Source organism: Aulonocara stuartgranti (assembly GCF_965226115.1).
Source record: "Aulonocara stuartgranti genome assembly, chromosome: 13".
NCBI lineage: Eukaryota > Metazoa > Chordata > Actinopteri > Cichliformes > Cichlidae > Aulonocara > Aulonocara stuartgranti.
Genome location: NC_138949.1, coordinates 1,152,384 through 1,174,081, shown reverse-complemented (window position 1 = coordinate 1,174,081; position 21,698 = coordinate 1,152,384). Strand labels below are relative to the sequence as shown.

The window sequence follows — 21,698 nt, the reverse complement described above, 5'->3', positions numbered from 1 at the left end:
AAACTTGAAGAAAGAAATCCATTGTCTGATTTTACAGCTTATGGAAGCAAAGTAAGAGAATGCACCTTGAACACTTATTTATATGTATATAAATATAGAAATGGAAAAGAGTGAAAACTAAAAAATGATCCCCACGCCAGTTAGTAAAGCATTTGGTAGTTTTGGCACTTTAGACACCTCCAAGTTTCCATTTAGAAATATACTTTCATGTGGGGCGCCGGTTTGGCTCACTGGGATGGGGAGGCGGCCGGCCGGCATGGGTTTTTGTTCCGCCCAATCTCTACTGTCCTGTCACTCTTCACTGCATATATTGAGGGTGTCTGGAAAAGGGCCAAAAGTAAATCTTTAAAAAAGAAATGACTTTGATGTGGGAAGAGGACTTTGGAGCACTAAACTACAGGCCAGTTGTTTCTCTTTGGTTCAGGGCTGGCTTGATATCGCCTGTGAGACCGTTGCAGTGCCTGTCCCTCTCCTCCCACTGACAGCAGTCTCAATACAAATTCCTGAGCTGACACTTTCCCTTCAGTCAGCGCTGTTGCTTGAGCACCTCTTGCTGCACTTCCTTTGCAGCCTTCATCAGCATGCTTTGATAAAGCACTCAGACGAGCCAGCCTCCTCAGCAGCGACCTTCTGACATCGTCTTCCATGTGAATCTGGTGCTCGGTGTAATTCAAAATGAATGTATTAACCTTTTGAGTTGAAGAACCCCTTAGTGTGGGTGTCCTGGGCTGGCACGTTCAGCATTAACCTGACACGTTTTACAGTTTTATGTTGAATACAGAATGTTTAAAGGCTTCCCTGTTAAATTCATTTGCAACCCCCCCCCACCTTTTTCTACAATATAATTTATAGCGATGCAGTAGTAAGTACTCCTCTGCCTTGTAGTAATCAGAGCTGTGCTGCTGCGTTTAGTCGGCACCCACGCTGTTGCATTTTTAAGCCTCTCAGCTCGTTTTTCAAAGACAAAGCAGCGGCTCGTAGAGTCGGTGTGCTCCAGCTGAAAGAACACGTGCAAGTCGCGTCTGTCAAACTTTAATAGAAAAGTATTATACCTGTATATACACTACAATATTATTCAATCACTTGTGAGTGGGGCTGATGTTTTCTTGGTCTGGCAGTCATCTGAGGGACTCTCTCAGCTGCTCATATATCCTCTGGTCCTACACAAGGAACACACACACACAGTCAGTGCACGTTTGTGGTTTTCACACAGAAACAAAAGTTGAACAGCTCGTCTCCGTTTCTCTGTCACTCACTCAGTCCACACTTATTTTAAACAGTTACCTGAGTAATGATCACATTGACATTCGGTTTGTAGGTTAGTACTGCAGAGTTTTTTGGCATGCAGTGTTTAGCGTGACGAGTCAGACCGGTTCAGGTAGGTTGCGGGACTGTGACTGAGGCCAGTTCAGTCTGCTGTGACAAACACTTCTTATCAGCAGCATGTGGAATGCTGCCAGAGTAATGGACTCTGGCAGCATGAGTTATGGGGAGAGAGAGGAGCGCTGGCAGTCAACTATGAGGTGTGATAAGACTGGCAGCTGCCTCTCCCTGACCTGCTTTTTTTACACACACATTTTATTTCTATCTATCTATATATATACTAGAGGTGGGAATCACCATACATCCCATGATACGATATTATCACAATACTTAACGCACGATACGATATTATTGCAATTTTTTAAAATATTTTGCGATATTCAGATTCTGTACATAAAGGTAAACTTTATCAATATTCATTTTATCTAATATCAAAGTCTCGCACTCAGTCTTTCTCTCATCTCAGTCAGTTTTATTGTTGACAAACTGAACGGTTTGTATTACAGTCTAGTCCAACTTAACTGAATGCAACCATCTGGTACAATTATAGCTATTCTGAACTATGCAATTTATGAAAACTATGCAGCCCCTGAAGAATTTGAAAGTAAATTAAAACAAAATATAATTTTACATTAAATAAAAAAGTTTTAAACTTAATTAAAATAAAACATGTCTTAAAGTTAAACACATTTGGACAGTGAAGGAATGTCAGGATTGTTGCTCAGAAAAGGATCAACATGCTCTGAAGTCAGAGCACAAAAACTTTTTTTGTAACAAAATATCGATTTCTGCTGTCCCTGTATCGATACAAAATATCACGATACTACACAGTACGTACCTACATACAGGCAAATTTCATATAAATAAAAATCACAGGCCACATGGTGTTGTTGATATGTATTGACTCTAAGACCTAATCACTTAAAAAACATATATCATGGTATGTTAACCTTTTTTCACCACTGTACTTGCAGGACACGTCTGAGAATTTGGATCCATCTAGATCCTGATTGAAAATACATTCCCAAAATGTGACCATGCTTTATTACCTTTGTGGACACAGACGGTCGGACCTTCCCGAAGGCATCCTCAAAGTTGTGCTTGCTCACTCTGATGTCAGCAGCAGAGCCAGACGAATGTGTGTGGCCTGTGTGGAGCGTAGAGGCGAACAGAATGGACATGCATGAGTGTAATTAGCTAGTTTCAGTGCAACTGTGAATCGTGTTTTACTTTTTGATAGCACAACAATCGTTAGCTGTACTAAAGAGGAAACAGAAATCAATAGAAAGAAGAGGGAATACAGGTGCTATGATTGTTTCTTCTTTACGTTTATAAATCACTAAAAATAATCTTCAGTGAAAACCCAGGTAGGTCTCGGTTGCACCTCGTAGGCCAGCTTATTGTTGTTATTTGAGTTGGAATATGAAAGTTTGATATACTGCATACAGTGTTCTCTTGTATATGTTATTGTAGGGTCAATATTAAAGCGCTTTGAGGCGACTGTTGCTGTGATTTGGTGTAATATTAACAAAACTGAACTGAATTAAACTGAGTCCATGCACTAACTAGACCGTAACGTGCTAAAGTAAAGTGAAACCATGGGAATGTGTTTGGTGACTACCTGCAGACCCACAGGAGGACTACAGCTGTGGAGCTAAACACTGTGCAGGCATGCAGAGGACGAGTTCAGTTACCAGGAGATGCAGCCGAGGAAGGCTGGGACTTCAGGTAGGTCCTCAGGGCATTAAGAGACGCCTCCCTCACCAATGCAGTCAGGTCAGCTCCACTACGTCAAAACACACACACACCTTTAGTGTGGATCAGATTTCACTCTTTTCAGTGCTGTTTATGTGTCAGTGCAGTTTGAACACTGCAAGCTAGAACAGAAGGCTTTGCAGCCACACTGCTGCTCCACGGCTCAAACCTACCTGAAGCCATCGCAGCGCTTATCTCGTGCAATCTCTTCAAGGCTGACATCCTGCTCCAGCTGAGGTCTGGTCCCCCCCTAAACATGGAGCAGTGAAGTTGATCAACAGCTTTTCTATAATGTCCTTAATCAGCAGTATGTGGCAGGATATTTTCAGTGTCAGCTAGATTTTAAAATACAGTCATCAGTGCACCAACATAACTGTTTAATGTGTTTGTTTCCCCTTTGTTCTCTATTTGATAGTATACAATATATAATGCACACTTTTTCATTTCATCTGAATAGAAACGGTCCATTTCCTACTTTAGTGATTGTATGCAGGATGGTATGGCGGTCTGCTGGTGGTGGCAGACCCACATACAAGGTTTTATCCAGACGGCCTGGTCTCAGTACAGCAGGGTCGATGATATCTGGTGATAAAACAGAACATTGTAACAGTAAAAACCTGCCATTTCAAATCATTTAAAGAAGAATGTGCTCAAAGTATTCTTTTTAACCTAAATCCGCTTCCTGTTCCATGCATCTAACTTCCCAAATTCTACAGACACTTTAACTTTGTCATCAGTAAATGTCCTCAGCAAAACCCATTTTCAGTCTCCAGTTACTCTATATGAGCAAAAGTCCTCGGCCACACCTGTTACTCTTTGGATTTAGTAGTTTTCAGTCCCATTGTGTAGAGTCCAGTCATGCAGCTGCCTTTACAAGCCTTTGTGAAAGAATGGGTTATTCTCAATGAAATAAGGTGGCACTGTAATACTGTAAGATTTTCTCTCTCCTCGATATTCCACATTCAGCTGACATCTAGTGGAAGCAACAGCATTGCTTAAACATACTGAAAAACAGAAGCAACTCAAAGTGGTGGACACGTACGGCAGTGCACAGCGCTCTGCCGAGCTCCTTTAGTTTAAACATCAACACACAAACAGTGAACCAGGAGCTTCACAGCCTGGGTTTCCATGGCCAAGCAGCTCCTTGAGGCGTGCTGTTATGGTAATACGTCTCCATACCTGGTCTGTTAGTGGCAGCCATGATGAAGACCTGCCGTCGACTCTCCAAGCCGTCCATCTCTGTAAGCAGCTGGTTGACGACCCGCACACTGGCTCCTGACTGAACACAAACAAAGACAGTTCACGCCTGCTGTGGGGGGGCGGTTGTTTTTTTAGATTTTCTCCCCCTTTCTCTTCCTGCCTCTCAGTGCTGGCATTGGCATGTTGCACATTGTGAGATTATTCTGTTATTATATGTTATCTTATATATGTAGTTAAAGTAGTTGAATTATGATAACAGTTGTAGGTCATATATTATCCTTTAGTTTAGATGGTGTGCTGTGTATGTAGTCTAGTTCTCATTATACTTTTGAGTTAACAGAACATATTCACTAGGGGTGCAACGATATTCGTATCGATATTGAACCGTTCGATACAGTTCGGTTCGGTACGCATATGTATCGAACAATACAACATTTGTAATTTATTTTATCAACTTTCCTTCTGACGATGCTGTCTGTGTTGAGCGCTCAGTGAATCTGCGTTCGACTACTCCGCCTAGGCTCGACAGTGCAGCCTAGGCGGAGTAGTCGAACGCAGATCCACTGAGCGCTCAACACAGACAGCATCGTCAGAAGGAAGAGCGCAGGGCAAGCTAGCAAGACAGAAGTTAAGCTCTCCTTACAACATGAACCTCCCCCACCCTCATTCAGATCTGGCGTTTGGAATTATTTTGGTTTTCATGTGACGTATGACCCTGAAGGTAAGCGAGTCATGGACTAAAGTAAAGTATGTTGGATGTGCCATGCAATGCTCAATTACATTGGTGTGAACTAGTGTGTTAGCGCAGTTAGCTCGTTAACGTGTTGGCCGTCTAGCCCCACGCACGGAGCGATCGGCGGTAGCTCGTTAACGGAGATTTGCCGTGTTGTGGCGTTAAGGTCATTTCAACGAGATTAACCTGAAAGCACTAGTGGGAACACAACGAATATGACTGCACATTTACGCCGACATCATCCTAGTGCAAAGACAAAAACAACAAGCATGCTACTAACTTTAGCCGAGTCATTTAGACAGCTGTTAGCACATGATTCTCCTTATGCTGCTGAGAATATAGCCCAGAAGAAGCGGATAGTATAGCTTTTATTTTGGAAAGAGACATTTCTCTGTAATAAACTCTCTTTTCCAAAGATGAGTGATTCCTCAATCAGATACAGGGCTCGCAATATCGCTAGCCCGACGTCCCGGAGCTAGCGATTTTTTCAGTCGGGCTACCAAAATCGATCTCTGCCCTGCCCGTCCGGCTATTGTAGGAAAAATATATGTCAATGCTTTTGCATTCTTTCGGAAATGTAGCTGGGTAATTATGTCATTGGCATCGGTGAGCCACTGTCAATATGTGACATATTGAAATCGCGTTTGAATTTGCGCTTGTTTTTTTGCTTTCACTTTGCAATCGTGCGAACTGTGTATAGAGAGCGACAGCACTGATTGGTGAGTGATGATAATTTGTGCACCAATTCCTCTGACATCGTCTTATTAATCGTTAGCTTACTATGTATCAATAGGTAACTTCACATCTGAGCAGACAAGTATCACATGTGGAGTTCCCCAAGGTTCCATCTTGGGACCCCTTCTGTTTAACATCTACATGCTCCCACTGGCACAGATTATAAACAACAACAAAATAAACTATCACAGCTATGCAGATGACACACAAATATATATCACAATGTCACCAGGAGACCGAGGCCCTGTACAGGCTCTTGGTAAATGCATTGAGGAAATCAATGACTGGTTGTGCCACAATTTTCTCCAGCTAAACAAAAACAAAACTGAGGTAATAGTCTTTGGCGCCAAAGAAAAACGATTACAGGTCACCAGAGAACTTCAATCTATACATCTAAAAACCACAAACCAGGCGAGAAATTTGGGTGTAGTGATGGATGCAGACCTAAACTTAGAAAAACACATTAAGACAATAACAAAGTCAGCTTACTATCACCTCAAGAATATTTCAAGGATAAAAGATCTGATGTCCCAACAGGACCTGGAAAAACTAGTCCATGCATTCATCTTTAGTAGGCTTGATTACTGTAACAGCATCTTTACAGGTCTACCTAAAAAATCAGTCAGACAACTACAGCTCATTCAGAACTCTGCTGCTCGAGTCCTCACTAAGACCAAAAAAGTGGACCACATCAGTCCAGCTCTGAGGTCCTTACACTGGCTGCCTGTCCGTCAGAGGATAGACTTTAAAGTTCTGATGCTGGCCTATAAAGCTCTGAATGGTTTAGGACCAAAATACATCAGTGACCTCCTGACCCAGTATGAACCATCCAGATCCCTCAGGTCATCTGGATCCGGTCTTTTATCAGTTCCCAGAGTCAGAACCAGACACGGAGAAGCTGCATTCAGCTTTTATGCTCCTTATATCTGGAACAAACTCCCAGAAAGCCTCAGATCAGCTGAAACACTCAGTTTATTTAAATCCAGGTTGAAGACTCACCTGTTCTCAGCTGCATTTGAATAAAGCACCAAATCCACACTTTAAGCTTAAATTTCAAAACTTACATTTAACTACTGATTTTATCTACTGTTCTGATTTTATCTGTTTTGATTTTATATACTGTTTTGTTTGTTTGTTTGTTTGTTTGTTAATTAGTTAGTTAGGTTATTTGCTTGTTTTAATCAATTTTAAATCATGCTTTTTATTTGTTCTTGTTTCTAATGTCTCTGTAAAGCACTTTGAATCACCTTGTTGTTGAATTGTGCTATACAAATAAATTTGCCTTGCCTTGCCTATGCAAACATGACGCAGCAAGCTTAAACATGTGAGAGGTTGATCGCGCAGAGAATCGCTGAGCTTATGTGAGTGCGTGTGTAAAAGCATTTCAGTTCTGCTGAGCCAAATAAGACAGGTCAGGGTGAAGAAGTGACAACCAAAGAAAAGCTTACCACAAAACGGAGAAGTTATGACAAATCAGACTATAAGGCAAAAAGAAAGTGCAGCTTTATGGTTTCATGGACAAAAGAATTTCTGTGGCTGCGATATGACGAGCTAAATAACCAGGGCTGCACATAAGTGGTCCGCAGGTGCGCATTCGCTGTCAAAATAAAAAACACGCACAAGGGTTAGGGTTAAATTTAAAAACTGTACTTTTGAGTTAAAATATATATTTATAATTTTAATAAATGACAAATTAAAAATGCATGAACATTTTTTTGTATCGAAAAAATATCGAACCGTGACACCAAAGTATCGAACCGAACCGTGAATTTTGTGTATCGTTGCACCCCTAATATTCACTTATTAGTTCATTAGATAAGTGTGCATCACTCTGTATCCTTGATCTGCTGGGAATGTGTTACACTGTTTTCTTGACATGCTTTATTGTTGAATCATAAAAAGAAGGTTGTAAGCAGGAGACTCTGTGTATAAGACAGGGGAGATGGACCACATTCCAGACCCCCACCTTACAGAGAGCAGAAAGACAGGGAGCCGAGGTCATAACTTAGGCGCCGTATGAGAGAAAGAATGTGAATGTTTGGGCTTTTACGACTAGGTGGGGGCCACTAGCGGCTATAAGAAGCTTAGTAGCCCGTCACCAGTTTGAGACTTGCGGTGACCCTCTTCAGGCATGTCTCCCCATCATGATGGTCCTTATGCTCTTAAGTGTTGAATTGTATGGAAATAAAGTATTGTTGATTGAGCATAAATACACCGAGTACTGTCCTTCCTTCAGCCCAAAGATTCAAAGAATTGGGAGATTTCAACAACATGCACATGTGAATAATAACAGAAATTCATAGATAAATACATAAAAGGGAAGATGAGCCCACAGAGGTATTAAAAACGAAGTGCTTGTCCTGCTTGGTGCAGCGTTTGATACTGTCAACCACGGTATGTTACTACAGAGAGACACACTGGCTGTGAAAGGAAATGGCCTGCATTGGTTTGAATAACATCTGACAGATATGTAAATGGGGAGTCTTCTTAACCACAAGTCATGGAGTTCCACAGGGCTTTGTGTGTCTAATGGGAACATACAGTTTAAATGAAATCACACTTTCCTGACATGCTAACATTATGATCTTACCTCGTGGCCTGAGCGGCGTGGACACAGTGCGTCGATCTCGTCAAAGAAGATCACACAAGGAGCAGAGTTGCGTCCTCTTTGGAAGACCTGTCTGACAGCCCGCTCGCTCTCTCCCACATACTGCAAACACAGAGCACAAGTCAGCTCTGAGGTCGACACAGACGGTCGACTTTTATTCAGCACACTAATAAAGAAATCAACAGAAATGAGAATCCAGATATGCAGATAATATGCAGGCATGTGTGGCTGGTGGTTCGGGACAAACCCTCAGAGGCATGTTTCTTGGCTCTGCTACGACTCTCCAAAACAATGCAGCAATGCACAGGCTGAGGCCAGCACAGCAGCAAGCTCTCCAGCTCAGTGACTTACCATGTTGAGCAGCTCTGGTCCTTTGACAGAGATGAAGTTGAGGCCTGACTCGTTGGCTACGGCCTGCCAGGAAAGAGAATAGAAGCATTCAGTGAGGCACGCTGAGAAAATGAGCAGCATGACAGAGCCAAGTTAGCCATAGGCCTTATGCTAAGTTAAGTGTGTTTGTCCAGTCTCCACAGAGACGTGTGACTGATACTGACAGTGACCCTACTTCATCCTCAGAAAGAGACCGAATGTCCTGATTTACTTCATATTAAAGTTACATATAAAATACATATAAAAAAAAAAAAAAGAGTAAACAGTCAAGCTTTGACTGCGAGTACAGAAGCCCCACCCACCTTTTTTTTTGCATATATTTTTGTATAAATTTGTATATTCACGGTGCGCTCCCTTTTACCTGGAATGGATGTAAAATGGATATGTTTCACCTGTGTGGTTTTAGATGAGATAAGTTGCGATAAGGCTTGTGTAATATTTGTCCATATATTAAAACAATTTTTGTATGTAGAAGCACCTATTGTTTACTACTCTGTTCTCCATTTCCTTCATGATTCACTGTCAGAAATTTCGCCAGAGTTTCGCCTATTAAAGGTTTAAAGAAAAAAACAGGCAGTTGTTACTTCACATTTTGACAATTAAAAAAATATTCTGACATTGTACAAATAAGATTCACAAGTAATGAATAAACCAAAACTTCTTTGCATTTAAAAAATGAAAAAAAAAAAAAAAAAAGTTACATATAAAATAAATAAATGATAATCGATTTGGTTTGAACATGTTTAAAATTCATCACTCAGATTTTCATAACTATGCTGTGCTATGAAAACAGATGATGCTCGTGTATGTGTCGGTGGGCGGGACAACCTTGGCCAGCAGGGTTTTTCCACATCCTGGAGGTCCAGCCAGCAGCACCCCAGACGGAGCGCTCAGCCCCAGAGCTCTGAACTGCTCTGGAGAACGCACTGGAGCCTGCAGGGCACACACGGCTGTGTTATCTGTGCTAACACTGATCAGAGACGAGTGAGGCTGAACCAGCTCAAACACAGGTAACGTGTGAGAGAACAGAGGACAGTAGTATAATAAAAGACAATAAAATAAAAGGGTCATGGCTTATTCTGAAATCCATGTGTTTACCAGTATAGCCATGGTGAGCTCCTCTCGGACATCCTGCAGCGCTCCCACATCTTCCCAGGTGACATCAGGCACTGTGGCAAATCCTTCCCTCTTAGCTGAGGGCTGCACACTAGCCAGAGAGAGCTGGAAATCTGACATGAGAATGGACAAGCCAGCCAGCTTCTCCTCTGATAGGGTCTCTGTGCTCTTCAGCAGGCACAGCACGCTCCACAGCTCCCCCTGCTGGACGCAGCACATAACACGTCAGGGCAACGCAGAGGCAGGAAATCCCGTCGAGTCGTTTTGCATTCAAATGCAGCACAACAGAGTGAGTGTGGCATCTCCACAAAAACAGGGCAGCGACGCGTACACGTGCTGTGGTTGAAGCAGCACCAACATATTTAACAGCCTGCCACACTGAAGGTGTGTCTGCTGTGTGATATGAGCCATACAGATCTGTGTGCGCCGCTCGCCTCAGTTTGGCTCTAATCTATGTCAAGTTCAAACTTCTTAAGTGAGTATTTCTGTAAAACATGCAAAGATCTGTGTTCGTGCTCTGAGAACAGCAGTTCTGTTAGCCCGAGTCATCCAAACATGAGCAGTAACGACAGCTTTAACAGCACCTGCAGGCATCTCTCACTCTGATCTCATATACTAACACTGACAAGAGCTCATAAGAAAAACAAATAAGCAGCAAGTCTGTAGTCCTCATTATTTAAGAACGATCATCGTGCTGAGTAACGTTTGAGACCGTCCCGGAGCTCCTCGTACCTGCTGATGATTCTGTCCCGGCTCCTCCTGAGGCACGGGGTTGGCGTCGGTCGCTTGTTGTTGTTCTGACGTGACGTCTGTCAAAGCTAACGGTTCTTTAGCAGATGTCTGGCTTTGGCTGTGCGGAGGCCCCCTCGTTTCCAGCAGCACCCTGTTTACAGCACTCATGGCAGCTTCGCGGCACAAAGCCATGAGGTCAGCACCCACGTAGCCTGGGGTGAGTCGGGCCAGCTGCTGGTAATCAAAGTCCTCTGGCAGCTTCAGCTTTCGACATAACGTCCTCAAGATCCTGGGAGAGTAACAAACACGTTCAAACTGTGTACTCGTGAGCCGAGCGAGAGACTGCTGTGGTAAATACCCAAAAGTGTCAACAATCCCTGCTCCACAAACGGGCACGGTGCTGATCGTCCACCTGCCCAACACTTTGCTTTAGGTCTCAGCATCCTCTGAGCATCTCATCGCCATCTGTGATGGACATGTTATTCAAATCACGACCCCTTCCTTTAGTATCACCTCATCTTTCTGCCACAGAACTGGAGTTCGTGGTGTGATTCAGTTCTGCTCTGCTTTCCACAGAGGTCGCACGTATGCTTCCCTGTTTTTTCAGGACGATACAGGTCAGCATACGCAGCGTATTAAGGAAACCTTGCTTCACATTCCTGCTCTGTTGTTAGCTAATATCGATCAGGCTGCCTGTGATGTGCTCACGTCACTGTTAGATCCCTGACACTGCCTCTGTCACCTCTATTTTCTTTTACTTGGAACCCAAAGTGACCCAAGTGTTTCCCAATAACAGAGAGAACCTCGAGTAGGGAAGGTGCTGTTCCTTTAATTTCTCACCCATTCCCGCCCTGATGGCCTTTGGCTACCAGTCAAGAAAGTACAAAAGGTAAACGTGAAATGTTGACACGAAGCACAACTGAAACACCAATTTGTCCGTCTAGTTGTGTGTAGCTGACCTGAGACGTGCCGCTTCATCTGGGATACCCATGCAGATCTCTCTGTCGAAGCGGCCGGCTCTGCGGAGGGCGGGGTCCAGGGAGTCTGGTCTGTTGGTGGCACCGACGACCAGGAGCTGAGCCGGAACTGCCAGACTATTCAGATCTGTCAGGCAGAGTGCAAAAAAACGTGACGGCGCTGGCGAAAGCCGAGGTGTGGTGTTAATGAACACGAGCGTTCCGGTGCGACGAGCCTGATAAGTGCTTATGTTTGTGAGTCTGCTTGTATTTCCACAAGAGAATTGCATGTCATACCATCCATGCAGGTTAGCAGCTGGGCTACAATCCTCCTCTCCATATCTTTAGAGGCCACCTCTCTTTTAGGGGTGATGGCATCTATCTCATCTATGAAGAGGATACACGGAGCTGAACTCTGCAAGGGAGGAAGAGAAACTACATTCGCTTTACATTGTTACAGTCACGCCACAGGTCTCATGCTTATTCATGCACCGCCTTGATCTCTATACAAGTTTTTAACCACATTCAAAGAGGACTTTCTCTGACACCATAACACGTCTGCACCCGTGAGCCTGCAGCTCCATCAAACCATCTAAACTTAGAGCGTTGCTGCGGCTTTGAGGATCAGCTGCGTTCGACTGCCTGTCAATCACCAGCACGCTGCTAAAATAAGGTGCGGGCTCAGGAGCGAGCCGGACACTTCTGGAACGATTGGAAGTAAAAGTGGAAAAAAAGCAGTATTAACCACAGCGAGGTCAAACAGCTCCCTGAGCTTCTGTTCAGACTCCCCGGACACTCCGGACACCAGCTCTGGAGCAGAAACCTTCAACATGGGCAGGTGCATCTCCTGAAACACACAATCACAGCTTATTTAAGTGCACAACACCTTCATGGACGTCACCCATACTCAGACCCTGTTAGAGAAGTAGCAGCACTTTGTTGCCAAAACGTGATGAAACCAGGCTGAAAGGATGCCGAGGTGCATCTCTATATATGAATTGTCCAGCACTCACCCCAGCCACAGCCTGGGCCAGCAGGGTCTTTCCACAACCAGGTGGTCCATGCAGCAGAAAGCCCCTCGGAGGAACCATTCCCAGCTGCTGGTACACCTCTGGGTGTCGCATGTGTATGAGCAGCTTACACACTTCCTGCAGCAATGTTTTTTATAGAAATGAGTGAACACCAGCTGGACAATTTCATGTGCAGTCAACACATTCTTCATTTACGCCGTGCTGTGTTACAGCAATGCACTTTAATCAAAGAAGCTAATGTAGCTACAGACAAGGCAGCAAGGACGACGGTACTAACCACTAACGTCTCTTCATTTCCTCCAACATCTTCAAACTTCAAAGTGGGGTAGTGCAGCTCGGGCGACTTTGCTAAAGAATCATTCATAGAGAAAATGACTGCAAAGAAACAGACGCTGACAACCACTGCAGTGAAGTCTTATACTAACAGACGTATTGGAACTGAAGTGAAACACATGCCTTATTTATAGAATTAGAAATAAGGGGTCAAAAATGTTTGCATGCAAGTTTTTCTGCAAGGCTGAAAATGTTGTGGGGGGTGGAGCTGAACCCTTTTAAAGTGGAGCCAGATATCGTCTGAGACGTACCTTAGCTCCCACCCACTGCACGAGGTGCATGCTCAGTGAGGCACGGCGATTACCCATAATGCATCTCTGAACAGCACAGCAAATTATTCCCGCCTGTGGATGCCTCTCTTTACAATCGCTCCATCTAATGCACAGGAAGCACTGCAGTAGCTGTATGATCGCACTGACAAACTACACAAAGCGGTACCTTTCTTGTTGAGCGTGTGTGTCTCTGTGGTTTCAGGACTTCTTTCAGCAGTCTTTCTCCTTTTTTTGGACTTCTTGTGAGACCTGTCCCCCTCCAGAATGGACACGTCAGTCTGTTTGTGACAGGCGAGGAGGCCATGTAACGTGAACACAGGACATAAATACTGATCACAATACCGTCTCTTTTTGCATATGTGTCACAGTTACATGTTTCATGTCATCAAATGTTAATATGACACAACTGTGGACTTCATCTATTAATGGGGAAAAGCTAGCCAAGTCTACCGTGGCCTGTGTGAGGAAGTAATTGCCCCCCTCATGAAACGCTGCGTCCAACCACAGTTCAGCTTCGCCACACGGAGGCTTACTGTCAGACATGCTCAAGAAATCAGCTACATGTTAGGTGATTTCTTATCAAGTCCTTTATTTGAGAAAATGAAGTAAACTAAAAGAGCTAAAAAAAGGAACACGTCATTATGATCTAAAGAACCTGCTGGAAGACAAAACACTGCCGTGTCTGGAAAGGATGGATACCGAGCCGTTTCTAAGGCTGGGACTCCAGAAAACCAGGAAACAAGGGGAAGAAAACTGTGGAGAGCTGAAGGTGAAAACCATTGCTGACCAAAACAACACAAAGACTGGAAGCTTGAGTCACGTTACATATGAGAGCAAACTAACACAGCATTTCATACCAGCAGTCAGACACAGTGGTGCTGCTTCAAGCCTGGATAGTCCATAGATTTGTCTCTCTACCAGAAAATCTTGAAGGAGAATGTCAGGCCATCAGTTTATGACCCGACAAGAGCACTCGGGTTACGCAGCAGGAAAATAACCCAACACACGGCATCAAGTGCACCTCTGACTGGCTCAAAGAAGCAACGAACAAAGTCGGGCCTAAATCTGATTGAGATGCTTTGGCATGGACAGTGCTCCAGTGTGGCTGAACTTGGGTCAAAGTGGGGCAAAGCTTCACCACAGAGATGTAAAAGACTCACTGCCAGTGCTTGATGGCAGTTCTTGCAGCCAAGGGTTAGTTTTAGGGGCAATTACTTTCCCACACATGGCCAGGTAGGTCTGGATAACGTCTTTCCCTCAATGGATGAAACAAACATTTCAAATGTGTAACTCAGGTTATCTTTGATATTAACATTTATTTGGTGATTGAAACCTTCAAGTGGGACAAATATGTAAACAACCGAAGGAAGGTTAGTGATTCTGGCTGCTCCCAGTCTGTAAGTTCCACACCAGTGCCAAATTGCTCTCTGATGGAGTATGACTGTACTTCCATACAGAAAGAAAAAGGTGAAGGAGGCATGTTGTCTAAAGTGCTCAGGTAGAGACAAAAGCACTATAAAAGAAGCAGTGCCGTTCAACAGCTTCTTGTCCGTGACCCATTTTCTCACCACCTTTGATTGCACACTTCACTTTTGAGCCACAGTGACCGTCTCAGTGTCACTATGATATCATGTATGTATTTATCCATTTCCATATCCAAACGGTCTTCACTCCTGTGGAGACCTGTTGCTTCGTCCTTGGACCTCAGACACTATTATTAATTTTTTCCTCGTTTCTTGCCTTGGCCACTGCTTTCTCCGCTTCACTTGGAGGTAAACGCGTTTCCTTCAAGAGGAAAATTGGAGCTAGTGCCCGCGAACTGTATGAGACTGTTTAGAACTAATGGCCTTGTGCAATTCTGATTCACTCACACGTGATGTGAGAACAAAATAGGCCAGAATCACCTTTCATACATGCAGCAGTGATTTTGCATGCAAACTCATTTTTTGCGCAGGGTAAGAACAATTCCACGTGAATGTGAGTAAATCAGGCCCAACGTCCTTTGGGCAGAGGACAACAAAGAGCGGCAAACACAGCATATCAGCACAGAGTACAATGGCAGAGCTGCCACACCTTGATAAATGGTATCCAAGTAATACTTTTTTACTCCATTTGAGAACTCAAAGCACTTTCTAGTATGATCCTCATTCACATACCTTTTCTATACTTAAGCACTTCAATATAACATTCCCATTTCAGTGAATGCACTGGTGCAACTGAGAATTCAGTGAGGACTAGGGCTGCCACGATTTGTCGACTAGTCACGATTACGTCGACTATCAAAATCGTCGACGACTGATTTAATAGTCGACGCGTCGTTTGAAGCTTTGTAAGATCACAAAAGACGCAGGAATAATAGCAGGATTTAAGAGTGTAATAACGGACTGGAACAGAAGATGGCAGCATTGCATGTACAAGGATGTCAGCTACCGTTAAACCCCGAAGAAGAAGCAGCTGTGTCCCAGAATTCATAGCGCGGCCCAGCGCAGTTTCCAACAATGGCGGCAGCTAGTTAGTTTTAATGTTACTCTTATTATTCTTTCTGGGTCACAAAATAAACGTTTAACATATTTTCAGGTGAGAATGTAGCTGTGTAAACCTCAAATATCTGCTCAGTTTATCAGGACACCACATATTTTCAAAAGCGCTCCGACGTTTTCGGAGACGTCTGTTACCCACTAGCTCGTTAGCTAGCTGGGGGCTAGGCTAACTAGAGCCGTGAGAACACCGGACTCCCCGCAAATCGTTTTCAAACCCACCGCCGTCTTTCGCTACTCAGGTTAAATATATATATGAGTCACTTAGATAACTTAAAAATGTTATTGTTTGGCTTTTTTAGTATTTTATTTGTTCCTGAGTAAATCGGTTTGGCTGAGATTAAAGTTATAGTTTTTACACAGCTGAATAAACATCAAGCAGACAGCTGATTATCAGAAGTGTGAGATGCTGGAGAATTTACTCCGGTGTCCTGTTATATTTTAGATAGCAAGGAGTTTATTAAACTTCACCGAAACAATCTGCAAATTTCATTAAAATTTAATAAACTATCATCTCGTCTTTATTTTTAGTTAGCACAGACCTGAAACACTTAAAGCTGTAAGCTAATGATAGTTATATAAGAGCAGATGCTGCTGGTGCAATAAGCTGTAGTTTTACGGCCAATGGATGATGATCTGATTAGTCGACTAATCGCATAAATAATCGGTGACTAGTCGACTATCAAAATAATCGTTTGTGGCAGCCCTAGTGAGGACCAAGAACACTTCCAGACTGGGGAGCCGGGGATGAACCCAGTCGGAGCTGGACCTCAGCCTGATTGAAATGCTGTGGCGGGACCTTAAGAGAAATGTGCATAAATGATAGTTTGCTGCCTGCAAACATCCATGGACCAGGGGTGGCTGTGGCAGAGCAGATCAGCTACTGACTGGAAGGTTGGTGGTTCGATTCCTGGCTTCCCCAGTCTGCATGCCAAATACCTTTGGGCAAAATATTAACCCCAAATTGCTCTCCGATGCGTCCATCGGAGTGTGAATGTGTGTGAATGTTTATTAGTTGCACTTGTGTTTAGAAGTGCTTGAATGTGGCGTGTTGTATAGAGCGCTTTGAGTACTCCGGGAGAGTAAAGCGCTACATAAGAATCAGTCCATTTGCCATGGACTGAAGCGGAGTGGTTCAAAACTCCTCCACAGTGATGTGAGGGACTGAAATCATGCAGAGAAAGCTGACAGGCACAACCAGCACTTTTCTTATTGAAGCCAAACAACTTGCAATACTGACTGTGATGCAATTCCAAGCACCAAAGAGCACAACCACATCACATCTTAATGATTATCACACGACGCTTACTAGGGTTCATCTGTGCAGACATGTTAGTTACAGACATTTACTGGTTGTTTGGTCGGGTCGTCACAAAGGTCGATGATGGTGCTGCTCTTCTCGGGAGCTCTATCAATAAACCAGCCTCCTTTGGAGACCAGGGTCACTGAAGCCGAAGGCGGAGCAGTGGCTGTGCTGCGAGGACTGCTGGTAGCAGCGTTCCCTTTCCGGTACAGAGACGACAGAGAGCTGTTCATTTGGTTTGTGGGCTGTGACAGGGAGAAAAAGGTCATTAGCAAATTAGTGCTAAACCACACACGCACGCACACACACGCGCACGCGCGCACGCGCACACACGCGCACGCACGCTGCCCCAAGAAGTTGATTCTGTTCATCTGGATGTTTTCGTCACTCATCAGGTGACGTCTTCAGTCTCAGCTGAACATTCGCACGGTGACTAACAACAGGCTGTGAGCTCAACTTCTTCATCATTAACATGTAAATCATGACCACTGACCATCGAACTATTGTTTCCTCTGCCTCCATAATGACATCTCAATAAAATCCAGGGTGTTCTGGATGTGGTGTTCAGAGCTGCAGCAGGTTGAGGATCGAAGCCAGAAACTTTGAGATGTTATAGGTGACAGAGTTACAGTCGGTCTTAAAGGTGCACCCTGTTAATGTGTCTTTGGTAAACCATTCAGCCTTGGTGCAGCTTGCGGTCAACAGCATCGTCTTGTTCTAACTGCTTCAGTCTATCCACTTCCTGGGTCTTCTTTCAGGGGCTCATAAGTATTTCTCATGATAGTCTTTCTGGTTGGTGCACCTACGCTTGACAGGATGCATGATACTGTTGTTGTCATTACTAAGGGATGCGAGTGCCTTCCTTTCCTCCATGCAGATGTTGGATGCTGGGCGCTTTGCATTGCTGGGACAAGTTGAAGCTTTTGTCCGCAGCAGCTCTGCTTTGCCTCGGCGTCACAACAAAGTTTTCGCAGCTTTTGCGAGGATGTTTTTCTCCACTTTTTGCTACTCTCATCGAGAAGATCTCTGTCGGATCTCTTTTAATTTTAGCATGTCAAATCTGTCTCACCCGTTCACTGAGCAGCTGGTTCTGGGGCATTTTTGTTGCTGGGAAGCCTTAAATGAAGATTGCATTTGCAGACTTTTAGGAGTAATCCTGCTTTGTCTGCATCTGAATCTCAGGTGCAGCCATCAGTCGTGCTGTTTGCTCGTGCACATGTGCTAGCTTTAGGCAGTCCTTGCTAAAGTCGGTTAAAATTCTGTTCAGAGAAAAGAATCAACTTTTTGGGATTTCCTTACCTGGATGACTGAGCATCCACACACACACACACACACACGCACGCATCACTAATTAGTGCTTACAATGTTCTCATTACTGTCAGAAGCCTCCTCTGAGCTGCTGCTACCACTCTCGTCACTGTAAACACAGATTTAGAGCACATCAATTACACATTTAAAGAGCAGAAGAACAGCAGAGGACACAACAAGCAGAGGGCCTCACCCAGTGTCACGGTGGCTGTGCTTGGCTCTCTTAGCCAGGTGTTTGCTCTCCAGCTCGTTCAGCCCAGAATCCTTAATGACTGCTTCATACACTAGAAAAGCCATACATGTCAAACTGAGTGCACAATCATTAGGCTGTAACAGACACACACAAGCTGCAGAGGTCATCTGGGCTTTTGTCATATCGCTGCACGACAAGACTTCCTGTGATGGAAAACCTGAATGATCCTGCCTGTTTTTCATTAAAAAGGTTCAACATGATCATCCTTAACCAGCCTGCTGCTACAGTGGAATCATTCATCCTTCTTGTTCAATATCAATCGAGATGTGTCCAAACAGCAGAACCACACAGACCGTGCTCTCTTACCTTTCTCTACCTGGATCCTGAACGCCGTCTTGTTTCTTCTGCCATAGTCCATCCTAAAGACACAATAACTTCATGTCACCAGGACCAAAGCGGTGGAAGCACCTAAGGCCGACACGGACTCAGATTTATGTGCATTTTCAATTCTATCCCAGCCGTCCTTCACCTCATGCATGTAAAAGGAATGTAATTAAAAAGTGGTGAAGCTAATTAATATAACGGACTACCAGACACAGGAAAGACAACTGATTCACGCTTTCTGTGACAATAAACAATGGACTAATGATCAGATGTTTCTTCACTGATTTTCTCAACCCAAAGACGGAGTTTCCAGAGTCTTTGTACACCTTGTTCTGCTCTCCTCAGTGAGCTCAGTGGTGTGAAAGAGGAGGTACAACCCCTTTCAGTAGTAAGGTTTTCAGGCCATGATAAAAACAAAAAACAATCTGGTCTTTACCAAGTCTGAAAATGAAATAAAGAACCACATGTCATATTTCTTTTTAACAAAAATGAAGCCCGATGCAGCGAATAGGAAAAAAGCACGGCGTAACACTCTGACAGGGACGAGGGAGGTCAGCAGCAGCCAGGTGCTGATGAGCTGATCAGTGTGAACACAGCAGCACTCAGGTGTGTGTTAACACAATGCCAAGGTGGAAGGACATCAGCAATGATCTGCTGCCCATCGGTCTGACACAGGTTACAGGGTCATTTCAAACACATGCCTGCAAACCTCAGAGAACAGAACTTCATCCACAATGATGACAGAATGATGGAGAACACCTTTACTTCAGCTTATTGCTGCTGAAGGAACTCCAACAAGCTCCTTATGAGCACTGACCCCACTCTAAGACCCACTAAGGACCAGATTTGTCGAACTGACAAGTCCAGTGACCGTATGTGTCACTGTTATCAGTGTCTGTGAAAATGTGCTCATAAATTTCAGATATTAGCCAACCTCACAGATGCAGGTCTGCAGTGTGATGCATTAAAACCATGTCAGCCACTCAAGCATTAAAATAGAGCTGATTTAACACAGACAAAGAAGAGTCAACATGCAGGGCTTTTACACCACCACATATCTTCACTGGAACCAGCCGTGCAGATCTCAGCTTTGTGGAACAAGCTCGAGTGTCTTATTTGAGCCAGGACAGATGACTCGCCTGTACAGTTTCTGAAGGTCCAGGGCCATGGCTGACAGATCCACATATTCACTGCTGCTGGAGCCCAGATACTGAAAACACAGTTCAACATTCATGTAACCAAAGTGGTGGACACAAGGAAAATCACCAGGAAACATCATGAAATCCACTCGCTGGCATTATATTTATGGAACATCAATAGTTTTGACAGCTCGATGATGGCCACACAGTGTGAAGCAGTGCCAGGGTCTCTCACACACACACACACACACACACAGCAGATGCTCAAAGAACTCATGCAACACAAATGATGACATCATTGGTTTCAGTAACATGTAATCTGATTACTTTGTACTGGTCTTGGTCGCACTGGTGACTGAGGAGAGACACGTACCTGCTCAACTCTTTGTCTGAGGCGACCGTCCTGCCACCCGCCGCCGTGGCCCTTCATGCCTTCTCCGCGCCTGCTGCAGGACACACCCTCAGCTTTAGTAACCATGGTAACCACAGCGTCATTTTACACTCACCTTTTACAACAGAAAAGCACTGTGTCCAGCTTCCTGTGACAACTTACAACCACTATGTCCCCACGGCGCCTTTACTAGCCTCGTATTAAACTATGATACATCACATTTGCACCGAACTTCAAAGTCTTCATGTTATTGTTTTTCCAAGCCCGCTCAGCCCCTCACTGCGCCACTAATAACACCGGTGTCATTCATTGCTTTCTGTTAGGAGCATCATTTCTCCAATTTCTTTATTTGGACAATTTTCTACACAGTTTGCAGCAGAAATCAGATTTTTCACTCAGCAGCAAACAAAAGCTCTGGGACAGACGGTGGCCTGGCTCTTATTGTTTCTTTCCTTCACCATCTTCAAGCATCCCAGAAGGAACTCCTGTTCATCTCATCTCTATGATTTCTTCAGCACATCCAGGTGATCAGAAGCGACTCTGTGACAGCGACATTCATCAGGCAGGGACGGCTAGAAAACAAGAGCTGTGAGTGTGGGCACAGCTGTACGGCCACTCGCGTGTTTTTAAGCACCCACGTATGAAAGAGGCACAGACTCAAGCGTAGCGGACCAAACAAAAGTCTAAACGGCTCCTGCAAAAACGTGACTCACGATCAAAGTAGTGGAGGGCGCTCCTGTTCGCGTGGATGTCCGGCTTGTATCAGCTGGACGGCATTAAAACACAACCCCGTCACCACGCGGTTTCTCACGCGTGGCTTTTACAGGCACGGGGAAACAGCCTTACCACCAACACGAGTGCGACACACAGTTATCCCGGAAACGAAAATGATCACATCCGGGTGATTATTTTCAAAATAAAACAGCCTTTCTTGAGATTTGGGAAACATCAGAACACACCGGTACGTTTTGCGATGTAGTTTGAAAAGCTCGAAATATGAATTTGTCATAAAGAAAATGAGTTGACCGTTACTTCAGCACTCCCGACACCGAACACGTCCTTGTATCAGTGAGAAGCAGCAGTCCAAACCGCGTGGTTCCTGGCCCCGGGGAAGCTGTAGTGTGAGACAGTAGTCGGCGGGCACGGTGGCTCCCAGTCTGCCGCTCTGTGCCGCACACGGCGTGAGGAGGAGCCGCTGTCGCTTTCACTTCCTCGTCGTGCTGTCGGACTGCCACACTTCCTCGTTAGTCCGAGGTGGT

At 44.4% G+C, this 21,698-nt stretch overlaps 1 protein-coding gene across 6 annotated transcripts; it reads right to left on the bottom strand.

The window, feature by feature from the left end:
- Window positions 1-1,016: 1,016 nt before the first annotated feature.
- Window positions 1,017-21,566, bottom strand: nvl (nuclear VCP like). Of its 6 annotated transcripts, none has more exons than XM_082558318.1 (24): window positions 21,472-21,566; window positions 20,422-20,494; window positions 20,049-20,119; window positions 18,892-18,944; window positions 18,526-18,616; window positions 18,387-18,441; window positions 17,066-17,269; window positions 13,351-13,462; window positions 12,857-12,927; window positions 12,562-12,696; window positions 12,294-12,395; window positions 11,846-11,963; window positions 11,552-11,696; window positions 10,593-10,881; window positions 9,843-10,064; window positions 9,573-9,677; window positions 8,706-8,768; window positions 8,337-8,456; window positions 4,258-4,357; window positions 3,554-3,660; window positions 3,252-3,328; window positions 3,018-3,109; window positions 2,373-2,470; window positions 1,017-1,160 (listed from the first exon to the last, which is right to left on the bottom strand). In XM_082558318.1, exons 2-24 carry the CDS (start codon window positions 20,476-20,478, stop codon window positions 1,119-1,121), a joined length of 2,529 nt encoding a protein of 842 aa, XP_082414444.1. In that variant the 5' UTR covers window positions 20,479-20,494; window positions 21,472-21,566; the 3' UTR covers window positions 1,017-1,118. The 6 variants fall into 6 exon arrangements, with proteins under 6 accessions (XP_082414444.1, XP_082414445.1, XP_082414442.1 ...); XM_082558319.1 differs by having other exon boundaries at window positions 20,422-20,491; window positions 21,466-21,556; XM_082558316.1 differs by lacking the exon at window positions 21,472-21,566 and adding an exon at window positions 21,153-21,309.
- Between the last annotated feature and the right edge of the window lie 132 nt (window positions 21,567-21,698).